Source organism: Ovis aries, chromosome 23, assembly GCF_016772045.2.
Source record: "Ovis aries strain OAR_USU_Benz2616 breed Rambouillet chromosome 23, ARS-UI_Ramb_v3.0, whole genome shotgun sequence".
Lineage (NCBI taxonomy): Eukaryota > Metazoa > Chordata > Mammalia > Artiodactyla > Bovidae > Ovis > Ovis aries.
Window position 1 is genome coordinate 7564123 of NC_056076.1, and position 26402 is coordinate 7590524.

At 41.5% G+C, this 26402-nt stretch overlaps 1 protein-coding gene across 2 annotated transcripts in view; it reads left to right on the forward strand.

The window, feature by feature from the left end:
• The window catches only part of CD226 (CD226 molecule), a 117225-nt gene that overhangs the window by 68762 nt on the left and 22061 nt on the right, over positions 1-26402 (forward strand). For both annotated transcript variants that reach the window (XR_009598283.1, XM_060405585.1), the window contains one exon: positions 13750-14097. Coding sequence is in view for 1 of the 2 variants with exons in the window: in XM_060405585.1 (XP_060261568.1) it covers positions 13750-14097 (348 nt within the window). In the remaining variant the exon portion in view is untranslated. The remainder of the gene's footprint in view (positions 1-13749; positions 14098-26402) is intronic.

Below are 26402 nucleotides of genomic sequence, written 5' to 3' on the forward strand. Positions count from 1 at the left end.
CAATTTGGATTCCTTTTAGTTTAGTTTAGTTTTTTTTTTTTTTTTTTGCTATGGCCAAAACTTCCAAAACTATGTTGAATAGTAGTGGTGAAAGTGGGCACCCTTGTCTTGTTCCTGACTTTAGGGGAAATGCTTTCAATTTTTCACCATTGAGGAGAATGTTTGCTGTGGGTTTGTCATATATAGCTTTTATTATGTTGAGGTATGTTCCTTCTTCCTGCTTTCTGGAGAGTTTTTTTTTAATCATAAATGGATGTTGAATTTTGTCAAAGGCTTTCTCTGCATCTATTGAGATAATTGTATGGCTTTTATTTTCCAATTTGTTAATGTGGTGTATTGCACTGATTGATTTGTGGATATTGGAGAATCCTTACATCCCTGGGATAAAGCCCACTTGGTCATGGTGTATGATCTTTTTAATGTGTTTTTAGATTCTGATTGCTAGAATTTTGTTAAGGATTTTTGCATCTATGTTCATCAGTGATATTGGCCTGTAGTTTTCTTTTTTTGTGGCATCTTTGTCATGTTTTGGGATTAGGGTGATGGTGGCCTCATAGAATGAGTTTGGAAATTTACTGTCCTCTGCAATTTTCTGGAAGATTTTGAGTAGGATAGGTGTTAGCTCTTCTCTAAATTTTTGGTAGAATTCAGCTGTGAAGCCATCTGGACCTGGGCTTTTGTTTGCTGGAAGATTTCTGATTACAGTTTCAATTTCCGTGCTTGTGATGGGTCTGTTAAGATTTTCTATTTCTTCCTGGTTCAGTTTTGGAAAGTTGTACTTTTCTAAGAATTTGTCTATTTCTTCTATGCTGTCCATTTTATTGGCATATAATTGCTGATAGTAGTCTCTTATGATCCTTTGTATTTCTGTGTTGTCTGTTGTGATCTCTCCATTTTCATTTCTAATTTTATTGATTTGATTTTTCTCCTTTTGTTTCTTGATGAGTCTGGCTAATGGTTTGTCGATTTTATTTATCCTTTCAAAGAACCAGCTTTTTGCTTTGTTGATTTTTGCTATGGTCTCTTTTGTTTCTTTTGCATTTATTTCTGCCCTAATTTGTAAGATGTCTTTCCTTCTACTAACCCTGGGGTTCTTTATTTCTTCCTTTTCTAGTTTCTTTAGGTGTAGAGTTAGGTTATTTATTTGACTTTTTTCTTGTTTCTTGAATTATGCCTGTATTGCTACAAACCTTCCCCTTAGCACTGCTTTTACAGTGTCCCACAGGTTTTGGGTTGTTTTGTTCTCATTTTCATTCATTTCTATGCATAGTTTGATTTCTTTTTTTTAAATTTCTTCTGTGATTTGTTGGTTATTCAGCAGTGTGTTGTTCAGCCTCCATATGTTGGAATTTTTAATAGTTTTTCTTCTGTAATTGAGATCTAATCTTACTGTATTGTGGTCATAAAAGATGCTTGGCATGATTTCAATTTTTTTTGAATTTACCAAGGCTAGATTTATGGCCCAGGATGTGATCTATCCTGGAGAAGGTTCCATGTGCGCTTGAGAAAAAGGTGAAATTCATTGTTTTGTGGTGAAATGTCCTATAGATATCAATTAGGTCTAACTGGTCTATTGCATCATTAAAATTTGTGTTTCCTTGTTAATTTTCTGTTTAGTTGATCTATCCATAGGTGTGAGTGGGGCATTAAAGTCTCCCACTATTATTGTGTTATTGTTAATTTCCCTTTTCCTACTTGTTAGCATTTGTCTTACATAGTACGGTGCTCCTATGTTGGGTGCATATATATTTATAATTGTTATATCTTCTTTTTGGCTTGATCCTTTGATCCTTATGTAGTGGCCTTCTTTGTCTCTTTTCACAGCCTTTGTTTTAAAGTCTATTTTATCTGATATGAGTATTGCTACTCCTGCCTTCTTTCGGTCTCTATTTGCATGGAATATCTTTTTCCAGCCCTTCATTTTCAGTCTGTATGCAGCCCTTGTTTTGAGGTGGGTCTCTTGTAGACCACATATATAGGGGTCTTGTTTTGGTATCCATTCAGCCAGTCTTTGTCTTTTGTTTGGGGCATTCAACCCATTTATGTTTAAGGTAATTATTGATAAGTATGATCCCATTGCCATTTACTTTATTATTTTGGGTTTGAGGTTATACACCCTTTTTGTGTTTCCTGTCTAGAGAAGATCCTTTAGCATTTGTCGATGAGCTGGTTTGGTGGTACTGAATTCTCTCAGCTTTTGCTTGTCTGTAAAGCTTTTGATTTCTCCTTCATATTTGAATGAGATCCTTGCTGGGTACAGTAATCTTGGCTGTAGGTTATTTTCTTTCATCACTTTAAGTATGTCTTGCCGTTCCCTCCTGGCCTGAAGAGTTTCTATTGAAAGATCAGCTGTTATCCTTATGGGAATCCCCTTGTGTGTTATTTGTTGTTTTTCCCTTGCTGCTTTTAATATTTGTTCTTTCTGTTTGATCTTTGTTAATTTGATTAATATGTGTCTTGGGATGTTTTGCCTTGGGTTTATCCTGTTTGGGACTCTCTGGGTTTCTTGGACTTGGGTGATTATTTCCTTCCCCATTTTAGGGAAGTTTTCAACTATTATCTCCTCAAGTACTTTCTCATGGTCTTTCTTTTGTCTTCTTCTTCTGGGACTCCTATGATTTGAATGTTGGGGCATTTAACGTTGTGCCAGAGGTCTCCAAAATTGTCCTCATTTCTTTTAATTCATTTTCTTTTTCCTCTCTGATTCATTTATTTCTACCATTCTATCTTCTACTTCATTAATCCTATCTTCTGCCTCCATTATTCTCTATTGGTTCCCTCTAGAGTATTTTTGATATCATTTATTGCATTATTCATTATATATTGACTCTTTTTTATTTCTTCTAGGTCCTTGTTAAACCCTTCTTGTATCTTCTCAATCCTTGTCTCCAGGCTGTTTATCTGTGATTCCATTTTGTTTTCAAGATTTTGGATCATTTTCACTATCATTAGTCAGAATTCTTTATCAGGTAGATTCCCTATCTCTTCCTCTTTTGTTTGGTTTGGTGGGCATTTATCCTGTTCCTTTACCTGCTGGGTATTCCTCTGTCTCTTCATCTTGTTTGTATTGCTGTGTTTGGGGTGGCCTTTCTGTATTCTGGCAGTTTGTGGAGTTCTCTTTATTGTGGAGGTTCCTCGCTGTGGGTAGGGTTCTTCTATGGGTGGCTTGTCAAGGTTTCCTGGTTAGGGAAGCTTGTGTCAGTGTTCTGGTGTGTAGAGCTGGATTTCTTCTTTCTGGAGTGCAATGAAGTGTCCAGTAATACGTTATGAGATGTCAGTGGGTTTGGAGTGACTTTGGGCAGCCTCTATATTGAAGCTCAGGGCTGTGTTCCTGTGTTGCTGGAGAATTTGCATGGTATGTCTTGCTCTGGAACTTGTTGGCCCTTGGGTGGTGCTTGGTTTCAGTGGGTATGGAGGAGTTTGATGATCTCCTGTCGATTAATGTTCTCTGGTGTTCTCAGAATTTGGACTTAAGCTTCCTGCTTCTGGTTTGCAGTCTTATTTTTACAGTAGCTTCGAGACTTCTCCATCTATATAGCACTGATGATAAAACATCTAGGTTAATGATGAAAAGTTTCTCCACAGTGAGGGATACCTGGAGAGGTACGCAGGGTTACATGGAGAAGAGAAGATGGAGGAGGGTGATAGATGTGACTAGGAGGAGAAGAGGGGGAATCAAAAAGGGAGAGAGCAAGCTAGCCAGTAATCACTTCCCTGTGTGCTCTTCACAGTCTGGACCGCTGAGAGATGTTCACGGAGTTATACAGAGAAGAGAAGAGGGAGGAAGGAGACAGAAGTGGCCAGGAGGATAAAGGGGGGAATCCTTTATTCTCCTCTTTCCTCTTACCTCCTCTCTCCTCTTTCCTTTTGAGGAGAAAGACAGATCCAGCCAGTAATCAGTTCCCTAAGTGTTTGCCACAGTCCAGAACACATAAAGAGATTCACAGAGTTGGGTAGAGAAGAGAAGGGGGAGGGAGGAGATGGAGGTTACCTGGTGGAGAAAAAGGAAAGTCCACAGAGGGAGAGAGCAATCAGGCCAGTGATCTCACTCCCAAGTAAAAATGGGTAATAAGATTGGGTTCTTAAAGGAACAAAATTGATAACAAATACCAAAAAGCAAAGATTAAAAATCTAGAGTAGAGGTTGGATTTTCAAAAATACAATATTAAAGAAAAAAAAGAAAACAAAGTCACAAGAATTATAAAATATACATATATGAAGTTTGCTTTAAAAAATAGGGTCTCCCTTGTTTTTTTTTTGCAAAGTAATATTAGGTTATAAAAATGAAAATTAAAGGAGTAATAGAGGACTTAAAAATTAAAAAAATTAAAGAATGATCATACAAACAGTAAAAATATATCTAGGACTTTCTCTGTTGTTGTTGTGGGCAGTGTGGGGTCAGTTCATTTTCGGATAGTTCCTTGATCCGGCTTATATTTCTCAAGAGCTATAGGCCCCTTCCTATGTAGTTGGTACTAACTACAGGTTTTTAATCTGTTGCACCTGTCGCTTCCAAGGAGGTTCCCTCTGTTTTAGCTTCTTCTGTTTGCTGGTTTCTTCAGTGTCTAATTTCCACCCTGACACAAGGGGGCGGTGGTGGACACTTTTAGGCTCACTTGTTCAGTCATGCTGTGGGGAGGGAGGGATGCTGCAAATGAATAACACTGGGACGTGCTTGCAGTGTCTTGGCTACACTGGGTTTGCCCCGGCTCATGGCGTGTGTGCTTTCCCTGTCTACACTGCTTAGGCTCTAGGTTGCTCTGCCAGGAACTGTCTGAGGCTGGCCCTGGGTTGCATGCACTTCCCAGGTCTAAGCTGCTCAGGTTCAGGAATTCGGGTAGTCCTCAGAGGTGCAGACTTGGTTGGGCCTGTGTTTTGTGACCTTCCCAAGTCTGAGCAGCTCAGGTGACCAGGTATTTGGTGAGCGCAGTTGCTGAGACTTATCGCCTCCCCCATCCATGCTGCTTGGTTTTCTGGGTGTACAACCGGGCACCTTCTCAGGCGGATGTTGACCGTCCAGAATCCCAAGAAGTCTTGGTTAGCAATGAAGCCTGCTTGCAGTTTGGTAGATAATGCCTCTCTGGGGCCGCAATTGCCCCCTTCTGGCTCTGGCTGCCCTTGACTGCCTGTCACTGGGCAGGGGGATGGGCCTGGCTAGCTCTGCTTAGTCCTTTGTTCTGTGAGCAGGCCTGGTGGTGTCTTAGGTTAGGGCTTTTCATGTGGTAGCTATCCCACAGTCTGGTTTGCTACCCCAAGTTAGTTCCCTCAGATTGCCCTCGGGCCGGGTCCTTACTCTAAGCAATGCAGCCGGTGCCTCCCTGCCCAGCCCCCGCTTGCTAGTGGTGGGTGCAGATGTCTGCGCTTCTTCTCCGCTGGGGGAGTTACCATTGGGCACATAATCTGTGGGTTTTAATTATTTACTTATTTTTCCTCCCAGTTATGTTGCCCTCTGTGGTTCCAAGGCTCGCCACAGACTCGGCAGTGAGAGTGTTTCCTGGTGTTTGGAAACTTCTCTCTTTTTTAAGACTCCCTTCCTGGGACAGAGCTCCGTCCCTACCTCTTTTGTCTCTCTTTTTACCTTTTATGTTTTTTCCTACCTCCTTTCGAAAACAATGGGCTGCTTTTCTGGGTGCCTGATGTCCTCTGTTGGCATTCAGAAGTTGTTTTGTGGAATTTACTCAGCGTTTAAATGTTCTTTTGATGAATTTGTGGGGGAGAAAGTGGTCTCCCCATCCTATTCCTCCGCCATGTTAGAACCGCCCCTATTTATTTCTTCATTTTCAATTTTTTTGACCACACTGCATGCCATGCGGGATCTTAGTTCCCCGACTGGGAATCAAATCTATGCTCCCTGCACTGGAAGCCTGGATTCTTAACAACTGGACCACCAGGGGAGTCCTTGAGATCCTGTTTCTTTTTCTTGCCTTTTACACTGCTTTAATTAGTTAACTATTGAGGTACAGTTGGCAGATAGCATCATGTTAGCTTCAGCTGTGCAGCATAATGATTCGATATTTGTGCATGCTGTAAAATCATCACCCTATGTATACACAGAATTTAAAATTTTCCTGTGCTGACAACTTTTAAGATGTGTTCTGTTAGTGATTGCTTGTTTTTCTTTTTAAAAATTTTATAATTAAAAAATTTAGTTTGACCTCACTGCATGGCATGTGAAATCTTAGTTCCCTGACCAGGGATCAAACCTGTACCTCCTGCACTGGAAGCATGAAACCTCAGTCACTGGCCCACAAGTCCCTGCTTGCTTATTTTTGAGAATTTTATCTCAGGTCACTTAAGAATACTTCCACAGTCCCATGCCGTCAACATTTTATCTTGCGTTTGTAGGGGACACTTTCTATTGGCGAGGTTTTAGAGAAGTTCTCAGCTGAGCACATACATAGTTGTGGTGCAGTTGGGAGTACACAAGGCTTCTGCTCTGCTCACTTCTCATTAGCTGGTGTAAAGGCGGTGCTCTTCTGTATGACACAGGGAGCTCAGCCTGGTGCTCTGTGACAACCTAGAGGGGTGAGATGGGGAGGGAGGTGGGAGGGAGGTTCAAAAGGGAAAGGACACATGTATACCTATGGCTGATCCATAGGTCCTACACATAAGTATATGGCAGAAACCAATACCACATTGTAAATCAATTATCTTCCAATTAAAAATAAAATATTTTAAAAATGCGGTGCTCTTGTAGAAAGCTTCAGGCTATTCTGGCTGTTGCACTTTTAGCCTGTTGGAAACCTCAGCAGGAGAAGGTGTTGTCTCAGGCTCTGCCCTGGGGAGAGGTCTGACCAGCCAGGGCTTATGGATGTGGCCTTTCTCGGGAGGGTCGGTGGGATGATCCAGGGATGGTGAGTGCAGAGGGGAGAGCAGTGGAATCCTGGGAGGACAATGATGTTTTAAAACACCAGTAAAGAAAGAGGGAAGGAGACCAGGGCAGGTGAGAAAGGAGAAGGGAAAAGCAGAAAGGTGTGGGGTCAGCGAAGCCAAGTCATTTCCAGGATGTTGAGCGTTCAGTTCTGAGGATCAAGAGTGTGGGTGACTTGAGTAGCATGGGGCTTGGTGCCCCTGTGCTGAAGCTCATGTCAGAACTGAGCAGGTGGAGTCTGGAGCAGTGGATGCCCTGCAGAATTCGGAACGGATGGGGAAGCAAAGGGTCAGTGTGCAAAGCAGGCTTTCAGGGCCGGGGGAGACCTTGCTCAGTGCCGAGGAGTTCTCTGTTTCCCGTCTTCCCCTGGAGTGTTGGCCAGGGTGTCATGTGGCATGTCTCTCTGCACTTTATAGTTCTGCAAATTGGTCCTTAGATTAAGAGGCTTGATCACAGTCAGGTTTGATCATTTGGGCAAGGCTGCTACTTCCCGGGTGGCATTGTGGTGACTCCAGTGCCTTTGTTGTGAATTTGTCAACATAGATAATGGTTGCTGGGAAACATTAATTCATTTTGTTGTTGTTTAGTTGCTAAGTTGTGCCCAATTTGCCACCCCATGGACTGTAGCCCGCTAGGATCCTCTATCCATGGGATTATCAAGGCAAGAATACTGGAGTGGGGTGCCGTTTCCTTCTCCAGGGGATCTTCTCCACCCAGGGATCACACCTTCATCTCCTGCATTGGCTGGCAGATTCTTTACCACTGAGCAATCTGGGAAGCTCTATTAATTCATTTAGGCATTCTAAATGTGATACTAAGCACATTTCTTAATATTATCAACAGATACACATTACATATTGTCTGCCAAGTGAAACTGCAAATTTTGTCGTTGTTGTTGCTAGAAAAGTATCAGTTGAGTTTTACTCTATGCCAAGCACTGTTCTAGGTCCTAAGGATAGAATGGTAAATGAAGGTCTGGGTTTATGAAGTTTGAAGTAAAACAAAACTCACGGTTTTGTGAGGTTGGTGACTTTTGTGGCAGAGCTGCTCACATTGCAGGCAGAACCAGTGAGGACTGTGGGGGAGGTTGGTGAGTGGCTGGCATGTGATGGTGGGCAGGCAGCAGTGGGATGCCCAGTGGCACCCAGGAACGTGGGTGGTGCCCAGGGACTGAATGGTGCTTGGAAACGGCAGTGAAGCACTGAAGTAATTTTTAGAAATGATCCATTACCCTGCCAGGGAAAACACATACAAAGTGCAGAGGATTTCATCATGTTATTCTAGAATAATAATAAAAAAAAATCATATGAAAGCAACACACCGACAAACCTATTAGAATGGCCAAAAGCCAGAACACTGAACATACCCAGTGCTGGCTGGAAAGTGGAGCTCATTCACTCAGGAATTCTCATTCATTGCTGGTTTCCATGCAAAATCGTGCAGCCGCTTTGGAAGACGGTCAGTCCTTATACAACTAAACGTACTCTTGCCATTCAGTCCAACAGTCTTGCTTCTTGATGTTTGCTCAAAGGAACTGAAAGCTTATATCCATGTGAAAACCTGCACACCGTTGTTTATAGCAGCTTTATTCCTAAGTTCCCAAACTTAGGATAAACTAAGATGTCCTTCAGTAGGTGAATGGCACTGTGGTACATCCTGATGATGAAATATTGTTTAGTACTAAAAAGAAATGAGCTATCAAACCATGCAAAGACACAGGGGAAACTTCAATCAATATTACTAAGTGAAAGAAAAATGAAAGTGTTAGTTGCTCAGTTGTGCCTGACTCTTTGCTGCCCCATGGACTGTAGCCCGCCAGGCTCCTCTGTCAATGGGATTCTCCAGGAAAGAATACTGGAGTGGGGTGCCATTTCCTTCCCCAGGGGATCTTCCCAACCCTGGGATGGAACCCAGGTCTCTTGCTCTGTGGGCAGATTCTTTACCATTTGAGCCATGAGGAAAGCCCTGGGAAAAGACTACAGATGTAGGATTCCAAGTGTATGACACTCTAGAAAAGGTAAAACTCTGAGGCCCTAAAAAGCTCAGTGGTTTCCAGGACTGAGGGGTTATTAGAAGCACACGGAGGGTTTTAGAACAGGGAAACTCTACATGGCATGGTAATGATGGATACATGTCTTTACATATTTGTCCAAACCGTAGAATGTGCAACACCAAGAGTTAACTCTAAGGTAAATGATGGATTTTGTGTGATTATCATGTGTCATTGTGGGTTCAGCCTTGGCACAAGATGTTATCATTCTGTGTGTGATGTTGATAATGAGGGAGGCTGTGTGTGTACACACACACACACACATACAAAGGCAGGGAAGTATCTTCCTCTCAGTTTTGTTGTGAACCATAAACTGTTCTAAAAACTAGTCTTTCAAACAAAAGACAACACAGACTATTCTACATGTGCATTGCGGATCAATATGTAACTAAAAAATATATAAAATTAACAGTTTTTATTATTGTTTGTTTCTATTTTTAATCAAACTCTTCCTTCCCTTTTAATGACATCATTTTGATCTCTCCAGATTCCCTTTCCAGTTCCAAGCGTGTCCAGCTGCCGGGTAGTCTCAGGCTTGTGGGGTCTCTCTGCGTGTTGCTTTCAGGGTAGTTCCATGTCGCTTTACATGTGCTGAGCAGGGGGACCAGGTGGCCTGGGCTCCAGCAAGCCTGCGTGCAAGGCAGGCTCTGCAGCCCTCCTCAGGATCTGGATTCTCACGGGATACCAGTCAGCTGTTTGGTTCATCGGCAGAGGTTAGTGGGGGCGAGTCTGTGCTGCAGAGTCGCCTGCCTCTGCGATGGGGGCCTTGGCCTTCAGTCCAGTTTGTGTCTAGTGACAGATGGGTCAGGTCCTTACACAGGGCCTGTGCTATGAAAACCTCCCTTTGCCTGCTCCCTGAGGGGTCTGTCCACCTGAGACCCTGAGTGAGACCCACAGAGGGAAACAAAGCGAAACAAACAGGGGCTTTGGCCCTGACGACAGACAGCTGAACCGCGGCAAGAGCACTTGGGCCTCTTACTTCCCAGGGTCCAGCACGGCTCGCAGAAAGTTTTTGTTGCTCTTTTTTGTTAAAATTGTGTTTCTGTTCTTTCATTTCTCCCAACACGCGGGCCCCCTCTCTGGTGGAGCCTTTTATTTATACTGCCCCACGTTTTCTTCTCTTTTCTCATACCTTTCTCCCCCTGTCTGAATTTCAGTTCTCCTTTGTTTCCTTTAAGCTTTAATTTTCTTCTCATGCATGTTCTCCCTTTCTTTTTTTCCCCTGGTGTCGGGTCGCCTTGCTTGGAGAGGAAGTGTTTTCCGTCTGGAGTGTTAGCTCTGGGAATTGTTGTATGGCTGCGGATTGTAAACTGCGGGGCTGTGGTTTCTCTTTGCAACAGCATCTTGTCACATGGATCCACCCGCTGAGGAGGAAGCTAGTTTTCGGCAGACATGAGACCTGCATAGACAGAGTATTGTAGTTTAACACAGATGGCATGTCTTATTGTATTTTATAACAAATTGTTTTTTCAAGAGTGGTGTCCTTTCTCCTTTTCTGTCCTCCCATCTCTACTCTTTTTTTCTTTATTGGAAGTATATTTTGCATGTAGTATTAGTTTTAAGTGTACAACACAGTGGTTTAACATTTATGTTCATTACGAACTGATCACCCGGCTAAGTCTTGTTCATCTGTCACCATACAAAGTTAGTACAATATTATGATTACTTGGCTGCCCTGAGTGGCTTGCAGGATCTTCGTTCACAACCAGGGATTAAACCTGGGCCCACAGCACTGAAACTGCTGAGTCCAGTCCTAGCTCCTGGATTACCAGGGAATTCCCAGTACAATATTATTATCTATAGTCTCCATGGTGGCTCAGACAGTAAAGCGTCTGTCTACAATGTGGGAGTCCTAGGTTCCATCCCTGGGTCCAGAAGATCCGCTGGAGAAGGAAATGGCAATCCACTCCAGTACTATTGCCTGGAAAACCCCATAGACAGAGGAGCCTGATAGGCTACAGTCCATGGGGTCGCAAAGAGTCGGACACGACTGAGCGACTTCACTTGCACTATAGTCTCCGTGCTGTGCATTACATACTGTTGTTTGTTTATTTTATAACTGGAATTTTGTGCCTCTTAATCCCTTTCCTCTGTTTCACCTAATCCCCCATCTTCTTCCCCACTAGCAATGGCCAGTTTGTTCTCTGTATCTATAAGGTTGCTTCTGGTTTGTTTGTTCATTTGTTTTTCATATAGTATTTATCTTTCTCTAACTTATTTCACTTAGCATGATACCTTCTAGGTCTATCCATGATGTTGCAAAGAGCAAGATTTCATTATTCTTTTTATGGCTGAGTATATTCCATTGTGTGTATATACATCATCTTCTTTATCCATTCATCTGTTGATGGGCACTTAAGTTGCTTCCATAATCTTGGCTGTTGTAAATAATGCTGCAGTGAATTTAGGGGTGCATGCATTTTTTTCAAATAAGTGCTTTCATTTTCTTTGGATAAATACCCAAAAGTGAGGTTGCTGAATCATGTTGTAGTTACATTTTTAATTTTTTGAGGAACCTCTGTACTATTTCCACAGGTCATACCAACTTATTATGTTCCCACCAACGGTGCACAAGGACTTCCGTTTGTCTTCATCCTCACCAATACTGATTATTTCTTGTCTGTTTTATAATAGCCATTCTGGCAAGTGTAAGAAGCTATGTCATTGTGGTTTTGATTTGCATTTCCCTGATGGTTGTTGATGTTGAGCATCTTTTCATGTGTCTGTTGGCCGTGTGTATGTCTTCTTTAGAAATATGTCTGTATTTATGTCTTTATGTATCACATTCTTAATTACTGTAGCGTTATAGAATAGTTTGAAATCATGAAGTGTGATGCCTCCAGCTTTGTTCTTTTCCAAGATTGTTTTGGCTCTGTGGTTCCATATAAATTTTAGAATTATTTGTTCCCTTTATTCTCTTAAAATTATCAGGGACTCCAAAGAGTCTTTTGTTAATATAGCTTATAACTATCAATATTTACTATATTAGATATTAAAATGGTATAAAACTGAAAAGACCAGAACTTACAAATTGTTGCTGTTGTTCAGTCACTTAGTTGTGTCCAACTCTCTGAGACATCATGGACTGCAGCATGCCAGGATTCCCTGTCCTTCACTATCTCCTGGAATCTGCTCAAACTCATGTCCATTGAGTCAGTGATACTGTCCAGCCATCTCATCCTCTGTTGCCCCCTTCTCCTCCTGCCTTCAGTCTTTACAGGCATCAGGGCTTTTCCCCAAAGAGTCAGTTCTTTGCCTCAGGTGGGCAAAGTTTTGGAGCTTTAGCTTCAGTATCAATCCTTCCAATGAATACTCAGGGTTGATTTCCTTTAGGATTGATAAGCTTGATTTCCCTATAGTCCAAGGGAGTCTCAAGAGTCTTATCTAGCACCACAAATTGGAAGCATCAATTCCTCAGTGCTCAGCCTTCTTTATGGTCCAACTCTCACATCCTTACATGACTACTGGAAAAGTCATAGCTTAGACTAGATGGATCTTTGTTGGCAAAGTGACGTCTCTGCTTCTTAATACATTGTCTACGTTTGTCATAGCTTTCCTTAGAAGAAGCAAGTGTCTTTTAATTTCATGGTTGCAGTCACCATCTGCAGTAATTTTGGAGCACAAGAAAATAAAATCTGTCCATGCTTCCACAGCTCCCCCTTCTATTTCTCATGAAGTGATGGGACCAGATACCATGATCTTAGTTTTTTGAATGTTGAGTTTTAAGCCATCTTTTTCACTCTCCTCTTTCACCCTCATCAAGAGGCTCTATGATATACTTTTAAATAACTTCTGTGCAGAGTATATCATGTGAAATGCCATATAGATAATTCTCCTGGCAATCTTGATTCCAGCTTGTGATTCATCCAGCTTGGTATTTCACATGATGTACTCTGCATATAAGTTAAATTAGCAGGGTGACAGTATACAGCCTTGACATACTCCTTTCCCAATTTTGAACCAGTCTGTTGTTCCATGTCTGGTTTATAAGTACATATCCCATTAGCCATCAGAGCCTCTGAAAACTTCAGTATATTCCTATATGATGAGTGAATTTCTAAGAATAGATATATTCTTATATAATAAGATTTAAGAAGGTAAGTTAAATCTTAATATAACTGTGAAAATGAGTTTGTTATTGCAGGTCTCAGAGCGGGAACTCCCTAGGGTCCTCAGACCACACTATAAGAACTACTGACTTAGATAGTTGGTAATGATTTCCTGAGCGCTGTGTGCTAGGTATGCCAGCTATAGTGATAGGGAGGTGGGAAAGTTAAGTAGAGAGCTTTCTTGGTTTCCAGGAATTCATATCACATGTGGGTTATTGCTCTATCTATGCATAAGACAACCTGTATATCTGAAAGATGAGTTTATGTATATATTCTGTGAGAATGATTTGCGCTCTCTTTAATGACCATTAAAGTTTCAGTCGGTAAGGTTACAATCTGTATATTTGATACTCAAACACTCAAAGTGTTTGAGTCACCAGCCTAGCATCACCACAGAACAGTCTTGTGAAACTGAGCCTTTTGATATGGTCACTACCAAGAAAAACTCCAGGGGGTTCAGTTTTGTTCCTATTATATGGTTAACCAAGGAAATGTTGAATATGTGTGAACAACCACATCCTCTTTTCTATTTATGTTCCGGCCTCTTTCAGAAATCCTTTTCTTATAAAAAAATGTATTGAAAAGGTATCATTTACACTCAGTGAGACTATGTTAAATAACATCATTAGTCATCATTTTCATAGAGCTTTCTGGATATCTCCACCCTCATATCCAAGAACTTGAGGACCAAAATGTAATCACTTGCTTGTTCTTTTCAGACAATTTTGAGGATGCTGGGCCACCAAATAGCCAGATGGTCTCAGAACCTGGAAAAAACGTCACGCTCACATGCGAGCCTCGAGAGAACCTTCTGTTGGAAGAAGTGTCATGGGAAAAGATCCAGCCCCAGCAGATTGACCTCTTAATAAGCTGCAACGTGTCCCAAGGAAGAAGTTACACATCCAAGTACCCAAGACAGATACTGAGCAACTGCAACAAAGACATGAAAAAGGCCTTTGTCACCATACCTAATGTTATAGGCTCTGATTCAGGACTCTACCGCTGTGGCTTCAAAGCCAGCCCTGGGGAAAAAGAAAACTTTGTGATAAGATTGACTGTAACCGACGGTGAGTGGGGGGCGCCTATCTCCACGTGTCAAAAATGGGGAAAGCCTGGTGCTGTGGGTCAGTTTCTTTTGTCTTTCTCATGACTTTCTTATACAAAATACCTTTAATGATTGAATTTGGTAAGTTGGGCTTCCATGGTGGCTCAGAGGTTAAAGCATCTGCCTCCAATGCGGGAGACCCAGGTTCGATCCCTGGGTTGGGAAGATCCCCTGGAGAAGGAAATGGCAATCCACTCCAGTATTCTTGCCTGGAGAATCCCATGGACAGAGAAGCCTAGTAGGTTACAGTCCACAGGGTCGCAAAGAGTTGGACACGACTGAGCAACTTCACCTTACCCTTGGTAAGTTGTCAGTTACTGAATGTGATTCTTTATCTTGCTGATCCGTCACAGATATTTTTGGATCTGTCACTTACCAAAAACTTTTTAAAAATTAAGTGCATCTGAAAAATATGTGGTATCAACACCCAATACGTTTTGACTATATAATTTCTTTTTTTTGAAAGGTCTTAAATTTTTTTAAAATTAATTTAATCAATTTATTTCTGGTTGTGCTCGGTCTTTGTTGCTGCACAGGCTTCCCTCGAGTGGCAGCGAGCGTTTCTAGCTGTGGCGCGCCGGCTTCTCATCATGAGGGCTCCTCTAGTGTGGAACACGGGCTCCAGGGCGTGGGGGCTTCAGTGGTTGTGGCTCCTGGGTTCTAGAGCACAGCTCAATGGCTGCGGCGCCCAGGCTTAGTTGCTCCTTGGCATGTGGGATCTTTCTGGACTAGGCATCGAACCTGTGTCTCCTGCATTGGCGGGCGGACTCTTTACCACTGAGCCGCAGGGAATCCCCTCAGCTATATAATTTCTAACTTTTCAATTCTGTTCAAACTTGCTGACGGTGGTGACTGGGTTTTACCATCTTCGTGGCTCCTCAGCAATGACAGGAAGTTGTTCGATTGGCGTCTGCTGAATCAGCATTGAGTAGAATGTAATACATGTGTGGTAACATGCTTGCTCCTTTGCCAGATCAGAGCTTTGGCTCCCTCACTTGTTTTCAGACCTGGGAGCAGGAACAGACTGTCCTTGGAGCTTTGAAACTGACCTTCAGGGCTTCTCACCTGAGCCGGCTCAAGGCCCAGTGCTTATTTAGTAGTAGTCATTTGTCTGCTGTGTCATAATGAAGCCCTAAAACCTGTGTGAGAGTAAGAAAAAGTGCACCTGCTAAAGTGCAAATACAGAGAGCCTTGTACGGACCTGTGTAGAAGTCAGTCCAGAGGCCTGAGTTATAACCTAGTGGGAGGAAGGCCATCTCAGGCTCCCCCTTCTGCCTCTGGGCAAGAGGAACCTGTCAGAGAAAATAATGTGTATTTACTGATGACAGAAATTTTATTTTCACTCTCTATTTTCCTCCCTCTTCTCCTTCCTTTCTGCTTTCCTTCCCTCCTTTCCTCCTTCCTTCCTTCTCTCCATCCACCCATATCCCTTTCTCCATTACCTTCATGTGCTTCCAGCCACCTCATGTGCTTCAGCCTGTGTGTAGACTTTTGAGTGGAGGCTTCCTAGGACGTGGCTGCCTAGACGCTGCATACACGCTGCTTACGCTGCTGCCTAGAGCGCCTTCCTGCTTTGGGAAGAAGAGGAGGTTTCGTGTGTACAGCAGCCTCCGCAGCTGCACCCTGGCAGCTGTGTGTGCGAAGGATGTTCTTGGCCAGAGGTTAGCAGTTGTCAGTATCTGATCACCTTGGATGGCATCAAAGCTTTCTTTGCTTCTCAAGTGAACTAGAGGGTTAATAGAATGTTGAGGAGGGAGGAAATATTCAGGGGAGAAAAATTAACAGAGGTTCTTCATTTTAAATGTTGACTCCATTCCTTCATACATATATAGAAAATACTTCTTGCATTAAAGAAATACTCTTGCATTATAGAAGTGTTTTTAACACCTGGCCAGAGAAAGAAAGAATAAAAGCAATCATTAAGGCTTCTCTGGTGTCTCAGTTATAAAGAACCCACCTCCCAATGCAGGAGATGCAGGTTCAGTCCCTGGGTGGGGAAGATCCCCTCAAGAAGGAAATGACCACTCCCTCCAGTACATTTGCCTGCAAAATCCCATGAACAGAGGAGCCTGGCAGGCTACAGTCCATGGGGTGGCAAAGAATTGAACATGACTTAACGACTAAACAATAACACAACAACAACAAATCTCTCAGAGCCCAAGGTAAGAGAATGTTCTACTCAGAAAATGTCATAACCATTTTCAAACACATCTGAAATAAGATCTTGCCCTTTATATGTTGAAAAAGTTATTATAAACATCTGAAATCCTAGAGAAAAATGGATTCTTAGCAGGTATAGTTATTTAACTCTAAATAATTAATAAAAGTCTTTCACTTTATCCAAAAAATGGCTAAATTCCTTGCACAAAGCTATTTATTTTCTCTGTAAATAAGCCACAGACAGTGTTGAAAATGACTGAATGTAATGATCAGAATAGTTAGGGTTCGAGTGTTTTGAAAACTTGAAAAATGGATTTTTGACATTCAATTGACAGGTTGAAAGAATATCAACTGGGCCCATTAGTAAAACATTATAATTGAAGAAGATGATAGCTGTTGACTCAATATTTTGGTTTAATTTCTTTTCAAAATAACTATAAGTAAAGATTGAAGGTTAAAAATAATCAGATGGAAAGCAAAAATAGATCACTTGTGTTTCTTTGATATGATTTGATTATTTCAAGTCCTAAGGCTATTTGGTCAAAAATCAATGTAGGGATGAAAGCAGAGAGACAGGTATGAGATGTGGAGGCGATCTAATTTATTTCAACTGTCAAGGGAAAGGTGATGGTGACACAGATTTTGTAAACTGCTGGGCATCCTTTTGTGAGCTCCCATCAACTTCTTTTATAGGATCCAAAAGAGATTTTCATGACTCTTGTATTTTACACACACGCACATGCACACGAGCCTTTTCCCCTGATTTTGCCCACTTGCGTTCATCTTCAGACAAGTACCAGGTACTGAGAGGCCACCAATAGATGGTACAATGTCAACTGATACATCGTATATCCAGGCCTTGACTTATTTTGAACAGAGGCAGAAAGTGGCAGAAGCATTTTCTCTGCTGAATGAAATGTTTGTTTCCCCTTCTTTGTATTCAAGACCTGGTAAATAGTCTAAAATGGATCCAGACTGAGATTTCTGAATTTGAAACCTGTCTAGACCAAGGGCCAGGAACAGGGGAAAATGCAGCTATACTTACAATGACCAAAATTATTTTGGACCCTTAATATCCTCTGGATTTTCACTAGTCATGGGAAAAGTATTTTAACTTTCATCAGAAGGATTTTTGAGGTCTTCTAATATTAACTAAATAGCATTCTGACTACAGGTATTTTAGGAACACGTGTACACCCGTGGCAGATTCATGTTGATGTATGGCAAAACCAATACAATATTGTAAAGTATAAAAAATAAACAAATAAAAAAATAAAGTAAAATAGAAAAAAATAAAAAGAAGGAGGATCAAAGACATGAGAGCAGTCCTCTCAGAAAGTTTCTGGAGAAGACCTGTTTGTAGCTCTGCTAAGAAGTATCCTTCTCCGATCTTTTCCCACTAATGAGGGTATTTAGCTGAACCATTAAGTTTCAAATAAGACTTTGATGATCAGAGCAGAAGAAAGAGTTAAAACAGAATCTGGGGACTTACACAGAACGTGTGGGGAAGGAGGAGTTGTGTGTGTTGGGCTTCGCTGTTGGCTCAGATGGTAAAGAACCTGCCTGCGATGCAGGAGACCCAGGTTAGATCCCTGGGTTGGGGAGATCCCCCAGATAAGGGAGTGGCTACCCACTTCAGTATTCTTGCCTGAAGAATCCCCATGGACAGAGTAGGTGATTGCAATCAAATGACTAGGTTGGTGCTGAGATTCTGAGTTATGGGTTAATACAGGAGGTAACCTCAATTGAATGATAGCTTGGTGAAATTCTGGATGTTGTATAAGAGCAATGAAAGTTACTCTCAATGTTTTATCACAGGTGGCACAAGTTAGTGTTTAAGGATGTGTCAATCAAATAGTATAGAATAAGAAAGAGACACTGGAGACAAAGGGAGTTCGCTAAGAGCTGGTTGCAACAGTCGGGGCAGCCGCGAGGGAGCTCTCAGATGAACTGCCACTGTCACATTCTGGGTCTTTGGCCCACAAATGGGAGCCCACAGTTTGATAGACAAATTACAAATGGCATATAAATTAGAAAAAGGTAACCCCTTCCCTGCACCGATGTGGATCCAAGCTCATGTACAAGTTTGGTGATGGGCCCCAGGTCCCCTACCACTCGGCTGGGCACACGTAGCCTGGCGAAGCGGAAAGATGTTGTTGGTCAGATGAGAATGTCAGCCTGTGCTTGTCACCACCTCCACAGTCACTCGCACCTTCCTACTCTCTCCTCTTCCTAACCCATTTACTCATTCTCACCACAGTTACCTCGTTTCCTTTAGAGTTTCGGTCAGATCTCATTATCTTCATGAATATATAACTTCAAATGATTCCCTGACATTGAACCATCAAGCAGCTTTAATTTCTCAAACTTTTGTAGCGGGAAAGGTGATATCCTCAAGTTATTGAGTAACTGCATCTATTTGCAATGACCCAGACCCTTACATTAGAAATTACTTGAATTGAGGATCATGATACCTCTGCTTAGAGATGTCAAAGTATCTTTCCAGAGTATGCTTAGTAAGTAATGCACCCATACTGTGCATGTCAATATTCCTGTGTGTTCTAATAGGAACTATGTCCATTTCATTTTCCAGTTTTCTAGCTGGATTGCTTCTGGTTTTCTTCATCAACACTTAACATTTGAGATTTAGTGACTGCTAATCAAAAGAAACCTGAGCTCTCAGAAGATCCATTGGAATGTTTGGGGAGAAAATTATCATGAGCTTTGTTTACATATATATCTTTCAAAAAGTATATCTTCTTTTTAAACTTTTCTTGTTGCGCATAGTCTGTATTCAGTTCAGTTCAGTCGCTCAGTTGTGTCTGACTCTTTGGGACCCCATGGACTGCAGCACACTAGGCTTCCCTGTCTATCACCAACTCCCAGAGATTGCTCAAACTCATGTCCATCGAGTCAGTGATGCCATCCAACCATCTCCTCTGTCATCTCCTTCTCCTCCTGCCTTCAATCTTTTTCAGCATCAGAGTCTTTTCCAGTGAGTCAGCTCTTTGCATGAGGTGGTCAAAGTATTGAAGCTTCAGCTTCAGCATCAGTCCTTCCAATTCTGTGTTAATGATGTGTAATTACTAGTCAATAGACCTGGAGGATGGAATTTGTAAATGAAGATTGAAGAAGTTTTCACTAGGAAATCATGGGCCCACACCCAAGAGACTCTCCCGTGATCTTTCTTTTGTGAGGTATGAGTCAACACGGGTAGTGTCGAGGAGTAGCTGCTCTAGGTTCTAAATGGCTTGCAGGTTCACTGACTCTGGACTCTGTGGTCCTGAGTTGGACTATGAGACTGTTAAGGAAGAGGAATAAATTTCATTTCTTTATTTGAGCTTAGTTTCTGCTAAAATTAACTCTTTTTTTTTTCCAGCTTATTTGGATTTCGAAAGAGTTTGAAGTTGTAGACAAAATATATTTTTTAGGGATATATTAATCCAGAACTTTCTGACAGACTCTTCTGAATTTATAACAGATGTGACTATCGTAGGCATTGGAAAAGACCCTGAAATGATAGGCATGGTGGCTGTCTGAGCTGGTCCTCGCCGGGCTCCCAAGTAAGCCTGTTTCCATGACCTGATATGATAAACATCTGCCTTTTATGATCTCTTCCTCCAGAGAAAATCATGTCATGATAGCTTATATGCTGGAACCACAGGACTAGAGTCTCAGAGCACCGGTGTTGCAAGTTCAGTATCCTCTACCAATATAGACCACCTATGGTTTTTAGCCCGTTTAGTCGTTATTAAAATCCTGGATGACAACTGGGTATCCAGATGAAACATACTGTTTCCATCATCATAAACAAGTTACCTGTTCAGTTGGGGCCCTCTTATGTCCTTGTAGCTTTACTTTGGGAGGAGGAAACAGGAACCCACTCCTTTATTCTTGCCTGGAAAATCCCATGGACAGAGAAACCTGGTGGGCTACAGTTCATGGGGTCGCAAAGAGTCAGACACGACTGAGCGACTGGAGCACACATCACAGCTTTACTTCACATTTGCCTCTGCCCACATCTTTCTTTTACGAGTCACCGAATAATAATTAAAAAAAAAAAAAAGGGAGCAGTCAGTCAGTTTGTTTTATAAGCCCTGCATCTTGATTTATTCATCTTTCCTAAAGCACACAATCCTGGAATTTTGGCCTGAAGTCATTTTTTGTACATACTATATTTATATAGATAAACAAGATATTGAATTGAATAATGAAAATGGCCAGTTAGTGTCAGAGAGAAGGAAACGCTGAAACTCTCATGTTAAGTTGATCTGATGGAGTTCTTGCCTAGGGAACCTTGTTGAGCGTTCACTGTCATCACTCCTGTAAACAAAGCAGTTGGTGGTGTTGTGTGTGCGTGCGCATGCGCGCTCAGTCATGTCCGATTCTTTGTGATGCCATGGACTGTAGCCCTCCAGTTTGCTCTGTTCATGGCATTCTCCAGGCAAGAATACTGGAGTGGGTTGCCATTTCCTCCTGCAGGGGATGTTCCCGACCAAGGGATTGAACCTATATCACCTACATTGGCAGGTGGTTTTTTTTTTTTTTTTTTTTTTTTACCAATGAGGCACCTGGGAATCCCCGAGTTGATGGTATTAGAAAGCAGCTAATCCTAGGAACTGTTTTTCTTTAAGTGGATCTTCATCCTCAGCCTGAATTTTAAATAATTTTTATAATGCTTTCCTCTCCCTAGAAGCTCAGAGTTCAGGGAGGAATTCAAATTCAGAAAAATGTACTGATTTTGCTCCCACTTAAAATCCATGACCACATTTACCTGAGAGACCTGTCTAATGACACCAACTGCAAAATAGCCATTTGTTCTTCCTTGTCATGTGTGATTTTTTTTTTTTTTAAATTTTAAAACATCTGGGAATCATTAACAGCTTATAATGATCTCTTAGAGCCTTATTAGGAACTGAACGTAGATGATGGTGTGAATTTTTCCCCAAAGGCAAGTAGAAAACTTCTTAAATTTTTAAAAAGACAGTTCTTTGTATAAGGTTAATGGTATTTCATTCTTAATAGAAATTCTAGTTTTAAGTATTGCAGTTCAATTAGTCAGACAACTACTTCCAACTTCAACTGAGATATTTCGAACATGTTCTGACCTGACCCTTGACAAGCATTCAAAGGTGACCTAGTTCGTTTTCAGAAGACTATTATTATTTGAAAGAAAAAGAAATGAAGAATAAATGCAGGCCTGTCAGCTGTAGAGATACATTTTTGAACCCCCCATTTGTATTGTAAAGTTATGTATACTGAAATGATTCAGAGTTTTCTTTAAAGGTATTTTATTCAACAGCATAGGGCTTCCCTGGTGACTCAGATGGTAAAAAATCCACCTGCAATGCAGGAGACATGGGTTTGATCCCTGGGTCACACAGATCCCCTGGAGAAGGCAATGGCAACCCACCCCAGTATTCCTGCCTGGAGAATCCCATGGACAGAGGAGCCTGGCGGGCTACAGTCCACTGGGTCACAAAGAGTCAGACACGACTGAGTGACCAACCCTTTCACATTCAACAGAAGAACATGCTTGGATAAATTTTTATAAAATAAATATTTTTCAATCCTCATTGATCCCTCTACACCTTATTTTCAGAATTAATTGAATGTAGTTCACTTTGGCTAAAACTCAGAAGTAACTATGCTGCTCATAATCTTTTAAATATAAAAGTGGTTTTATTTAATTAACCCACAGGAGGCAATTCTTCCTTTCACGGACATAGGGTTGAGCTGTTTTAAGCTCTCCATAGTGCTGGTCAGGCATGTGAAATGACTTTAGCAAAGGTGAATAGTGAGTGATGAAAAATCCTTATCATTGCAACGATGGACATGGACAAGTAAAGAGTAATTGTTGAGATGAGAAGAAATGATGTTAACAAAGGATAGGATATTTTTTGTGACTTCAAATCAAAGAATCTTAAGGATGTGATGGATATGCAAATGACCCCCAAATCAGGGCCACATAGGAGGCGAGTTTACAAATATAAAGCAATATAGGCTTGCAAAGTGTAATTATTCTCCTGTTTTTTTTTATGTTTTATATTGAGCATTGAGATAAATTCTTCACTCTTTTAATGTGCATATGTGTATATGCATTTGTGAATTAAGATAACTGTGAATATTTGTTAGGAGGAACAATCTGCCAGATGGCAAACATTCAATAAATACATGTGCTTGTGTGGGCAATTTTACACTCACAGGAAACTCACAAATCCCAAATACTTTAATCAAAACAAGTTGTTTTGCTTTTATGTTGATGACTGTCTTTACTTCCTGGTCTAGTAAGTAAAGATATCAGCTTTGAAATCCAACCATGCAATTCTTTTTTTAATAAAATCACTGGCTATTTTTAAAAATGGAGAGAATGGATGAAGAGTTACACTCTAGAGGATAAAGCTGTAGATTTTGAAACTATTGCCAGATCCCTTGTTTCTTATAACCAGGCATTGACTTTTACATGTTTTGTAGGGCAATTAGTAAACATTTTTTCATGTAACATAACTTAAAGTTGGACAGAAAAATTAATATTCAGCCCAATGCTTTCTGTTTCATATTCTGAAACTATCTGTATGACATTTATAGCACATTTATATATACGCCTTTATAAATGTCATAGAGTTTGAGGTATAAAGTTTTCTAAGGACCCGAGGGAAAAGTTATAAATAGCAGTTGTAAGGACTAAGTGGCACAAGGCTTTGTCTTGGCTGCTGTATGACAGCCTTGCATATTATGTTTATGTCTGTGCCAGTCACTCTAGGACTTACTGATAATTAGTCATGCCGTTGTCACCACAACTCTATTATTATCTACATTTTATGGATGAGGAAGGCGAGGCATGAAGAGCTTAAGAAACTTATTTCAGGCTTCATAGCTAGTAAGGAGTGGGGCTGGGTTTCACAGCCATGAAGATGGGCTCCAGGGTTCTTGTTCTTTACCATGGCACTGAATTACTTCTACAAGCAGAAGGAAAAGAAAACATTACTGCCATCAACAGCAGCATCACAGGAGAAGCTGGCTATGGTGGAGTTCCACAGCCTTGCGCTCTTCCTTTTGGGAAGTGGATAGGTATCATAGATCACCTACTGAACCAACACATGGAGCAGGAGTAGGCAAAGGAAGAGGGGTTTGATCGCTCTATTTTCTTCCAGCCCCTGTGCTTACGTGTGCTCAGGTCATCTAGGTGCTGTGTCTGTGGGTTCCCCACTGACTCGTCCCCTTTCCTGGGGCTTGTGAGTATCGTGAAGTCACGTGAGGGAGGGTGTTCACACAGTCTCACGCTGTTCAGTCACTAAGTCATTACCGACACTTTGCGACCCCCTGGACTGCAGCACACCAGGTCCTTCACTGTCTCCTGGAGTTTGCTCAAGGTCCTGTCCACTGAGTTGGTGATGCCATCCAGCCATCTCATCCTCTGTCACCCCCTTCTCCTCCTCCCCTCAATCTTTCCCAGCATCAGGGTCTTTTCCAGTTAGTCAGCTCTATGCATCAGTCTCATGAAGGACAAGCAAAATCAGGTTTCAGGTATTAGGGTCTGGAGGTGAGGGCTGGTCCAGTCCATGCCAGGAACTGATGAGGGAACTTTAGGAGTAACCCCTGAGCAAAGGAGAGTTAAGGTTCTTGCTGGAGAGAACTGGTGAGAGCTCAGCTCTCAGGTGGCTTCTCAGCTTTGCAACCAACTGCCTCCTAGGTCTTCACCAGACCCACCCAATACACTTGCCCCGTGGGAAAGCTCCATTCCCTTGAGCAACTTCCCTGGAATCAGCTCAGAGTTCCCCACATCACCCTCCTTCCATTTTAAGTCTCTTCCGTCTCCTTGCTCTCAAATCCTGCTCTTCCTCTAGGTCTTGTAGACAATAAACGACCATTGAACCCAGAGCTGGAGTTATTAGCTATCGGAATAAGAGCAGTGAAGGCTTAACCCTCAGAATCTCCCAAGAAAAAACAAAAGTTTCTTTTCTATGTTAAGTATCCTTTATTTGAACAGCTAAATACATAAAATATTTCAATGGTATGTTATGCCTACCATGTCTTATTGCATGGGTGAAATGTTCATCTGGATTTTAGTGCAACATTTGAAAAATTCCCCATTATAGCCTCTTCGATTAGCATCATAGTGACACTGTAAGGTAGAGTTATACTTGGTTAAACAACAGTAATAACAACAATGTGTTGGGGAATTATTAGAAACAAAATCTTCTCCCTACCCAGAAAACTGCTCCACAAGGGTAGAAGGGAAAGAAAACAATTTTATTATTGAATAAGCATTAAACCAGAATTGTGATATGCGTCACAGGCAGTCCACTAAGAGACTGCAAAGATAGAAGGAAATCTTAACTTCTCATAGAGTCCCACAGATGCAACTATACATATGTTTTCAAGGTAAACAGTAACTAGTCCTTGAGTAGGAGGACTTGGTAACATCATTTGTCTTGCACAGCTCCTCCTAAATTCACCTGGCATCTGGAGTGACCACCTGTGTTGGCTAACTGGCTTTATCCAAAGGAAAAATGAGCTTTTTAGATCTTTACAGCTGGAGGTCATTTTGCACCTTGAAGCATGGTGCCCTTGGAACTTAGACTCCTGTCTTCCCACAGAACTGGAAGATATGGGCTCTCTCTTCCTTGATTGCATTTCAAAGAGATGGCCCTGATTTATCAGAGCGAAAGGATACACAGCAATATCAGCTAATGGAAAAGATGGGCGGGGCAAAGTCAGGATTGGCTGATTCCCAGAAAGAAAACAGGTGTTTAGCATAAACCACATTGTATCAACAGTTCGGACTCAATAAACTACCTTGGCAGTTAAGAAAAGGTGAGAATGCTCTCCAAACTCAACTTCCCACACACCAGCCAAGGGCAAACCTTGTAAGCAGGGCTTTCTAAGGACGGTGGTCTTGGGGCTGCTACAGACTCCTTTCTGCACACTGATTCACCACGGAAGTGAGCAAGATGTGTGCAGGTCTTAACATTCTTGTTGTTTTTCAGTAGCTCAGTCGTGTCTGACTCTTTGTGACCCCATGGATTGCAGCATGCCCGGCTTCCCTGTCCTTCACCATCTCCTAGAGCTTGCTCAAACTCATGTCCATCGAGTCAGTGATGACATCCAACCACCTCATCCTCTATCGTCCCCTTCTCCTGCCTTCAATCTTTCCCAGAATCTGGGTCTTTTCTAATGAGCTGGCTCTTTGCATCAGGTGGCCAAAGTATAGGAGCTTCAGCTTCAACATTGGTCCTTCTAATGAATATTCAGAATTGATTTCCTTTAGGATTAACTGGTTTGATCTCCTTTTAGTCCAAGGGATTCTCAAGAGTCTTTTCAACACCACAGCTCAAAAGCATCAATTCTTTGGTGCTTAGCTTTCTTTATAGTCCAACTCTCACATCCCTACATGACTACTTGAAAAACCATAGCTTTGATTAGATGGACCTTTGTCGGTAAAGTAACACCTCTGCTTTTTAATATGCTGTCCAGGTTGGTCATAGCTTTTCTTCCAAGGAGCAAGTGTCTTTTAATTTCGTGGCTGCAGTCACCATCTGCAGTGATTTTGGAACCCAAGAAAATAAAGTCTGTCGCTGTTTCCATTGTTTCCTCATCTATTTGTTGTGAAGTGATGGGCCTGGATGCCATGATCTTAATTTTTTGAGTGTTGAATTTTAAGCCAGCTTTTTAACTCTCCTCTTTCACCTTCATCAAGAGGCTCTTTAACTCCTCTTTGCTTTCTGCTATACAACAAAGGGATTCAGTTATATTAATACAAATATATATACATATATACTCTTTTCCACTATGGTTTATTATAGAATATTGACTATAGTTCTCTCTGCTATACAGTAGACCTTGTTGTTTATCCATTCTATGCATAATAGCTTGCATTTGTTGCTCTGAACTCCTAATCCACCCCTCCCCCATCCCCACTCCCTTGGCAATGAGTCTGTTCTCCTAGTCTGTGAATCTGTTTCTGTGTCATAGATAAGTTCATTTGTGTCATATTTTACTTTACTTTTACTTTTTTTTTTTTTAGTTTCAGCATTTTATTATACTTGTTTTAAATTAATTTTATTGGAGTATAGTTGACTTACAGTGTTGTGTTGTGTCATACTT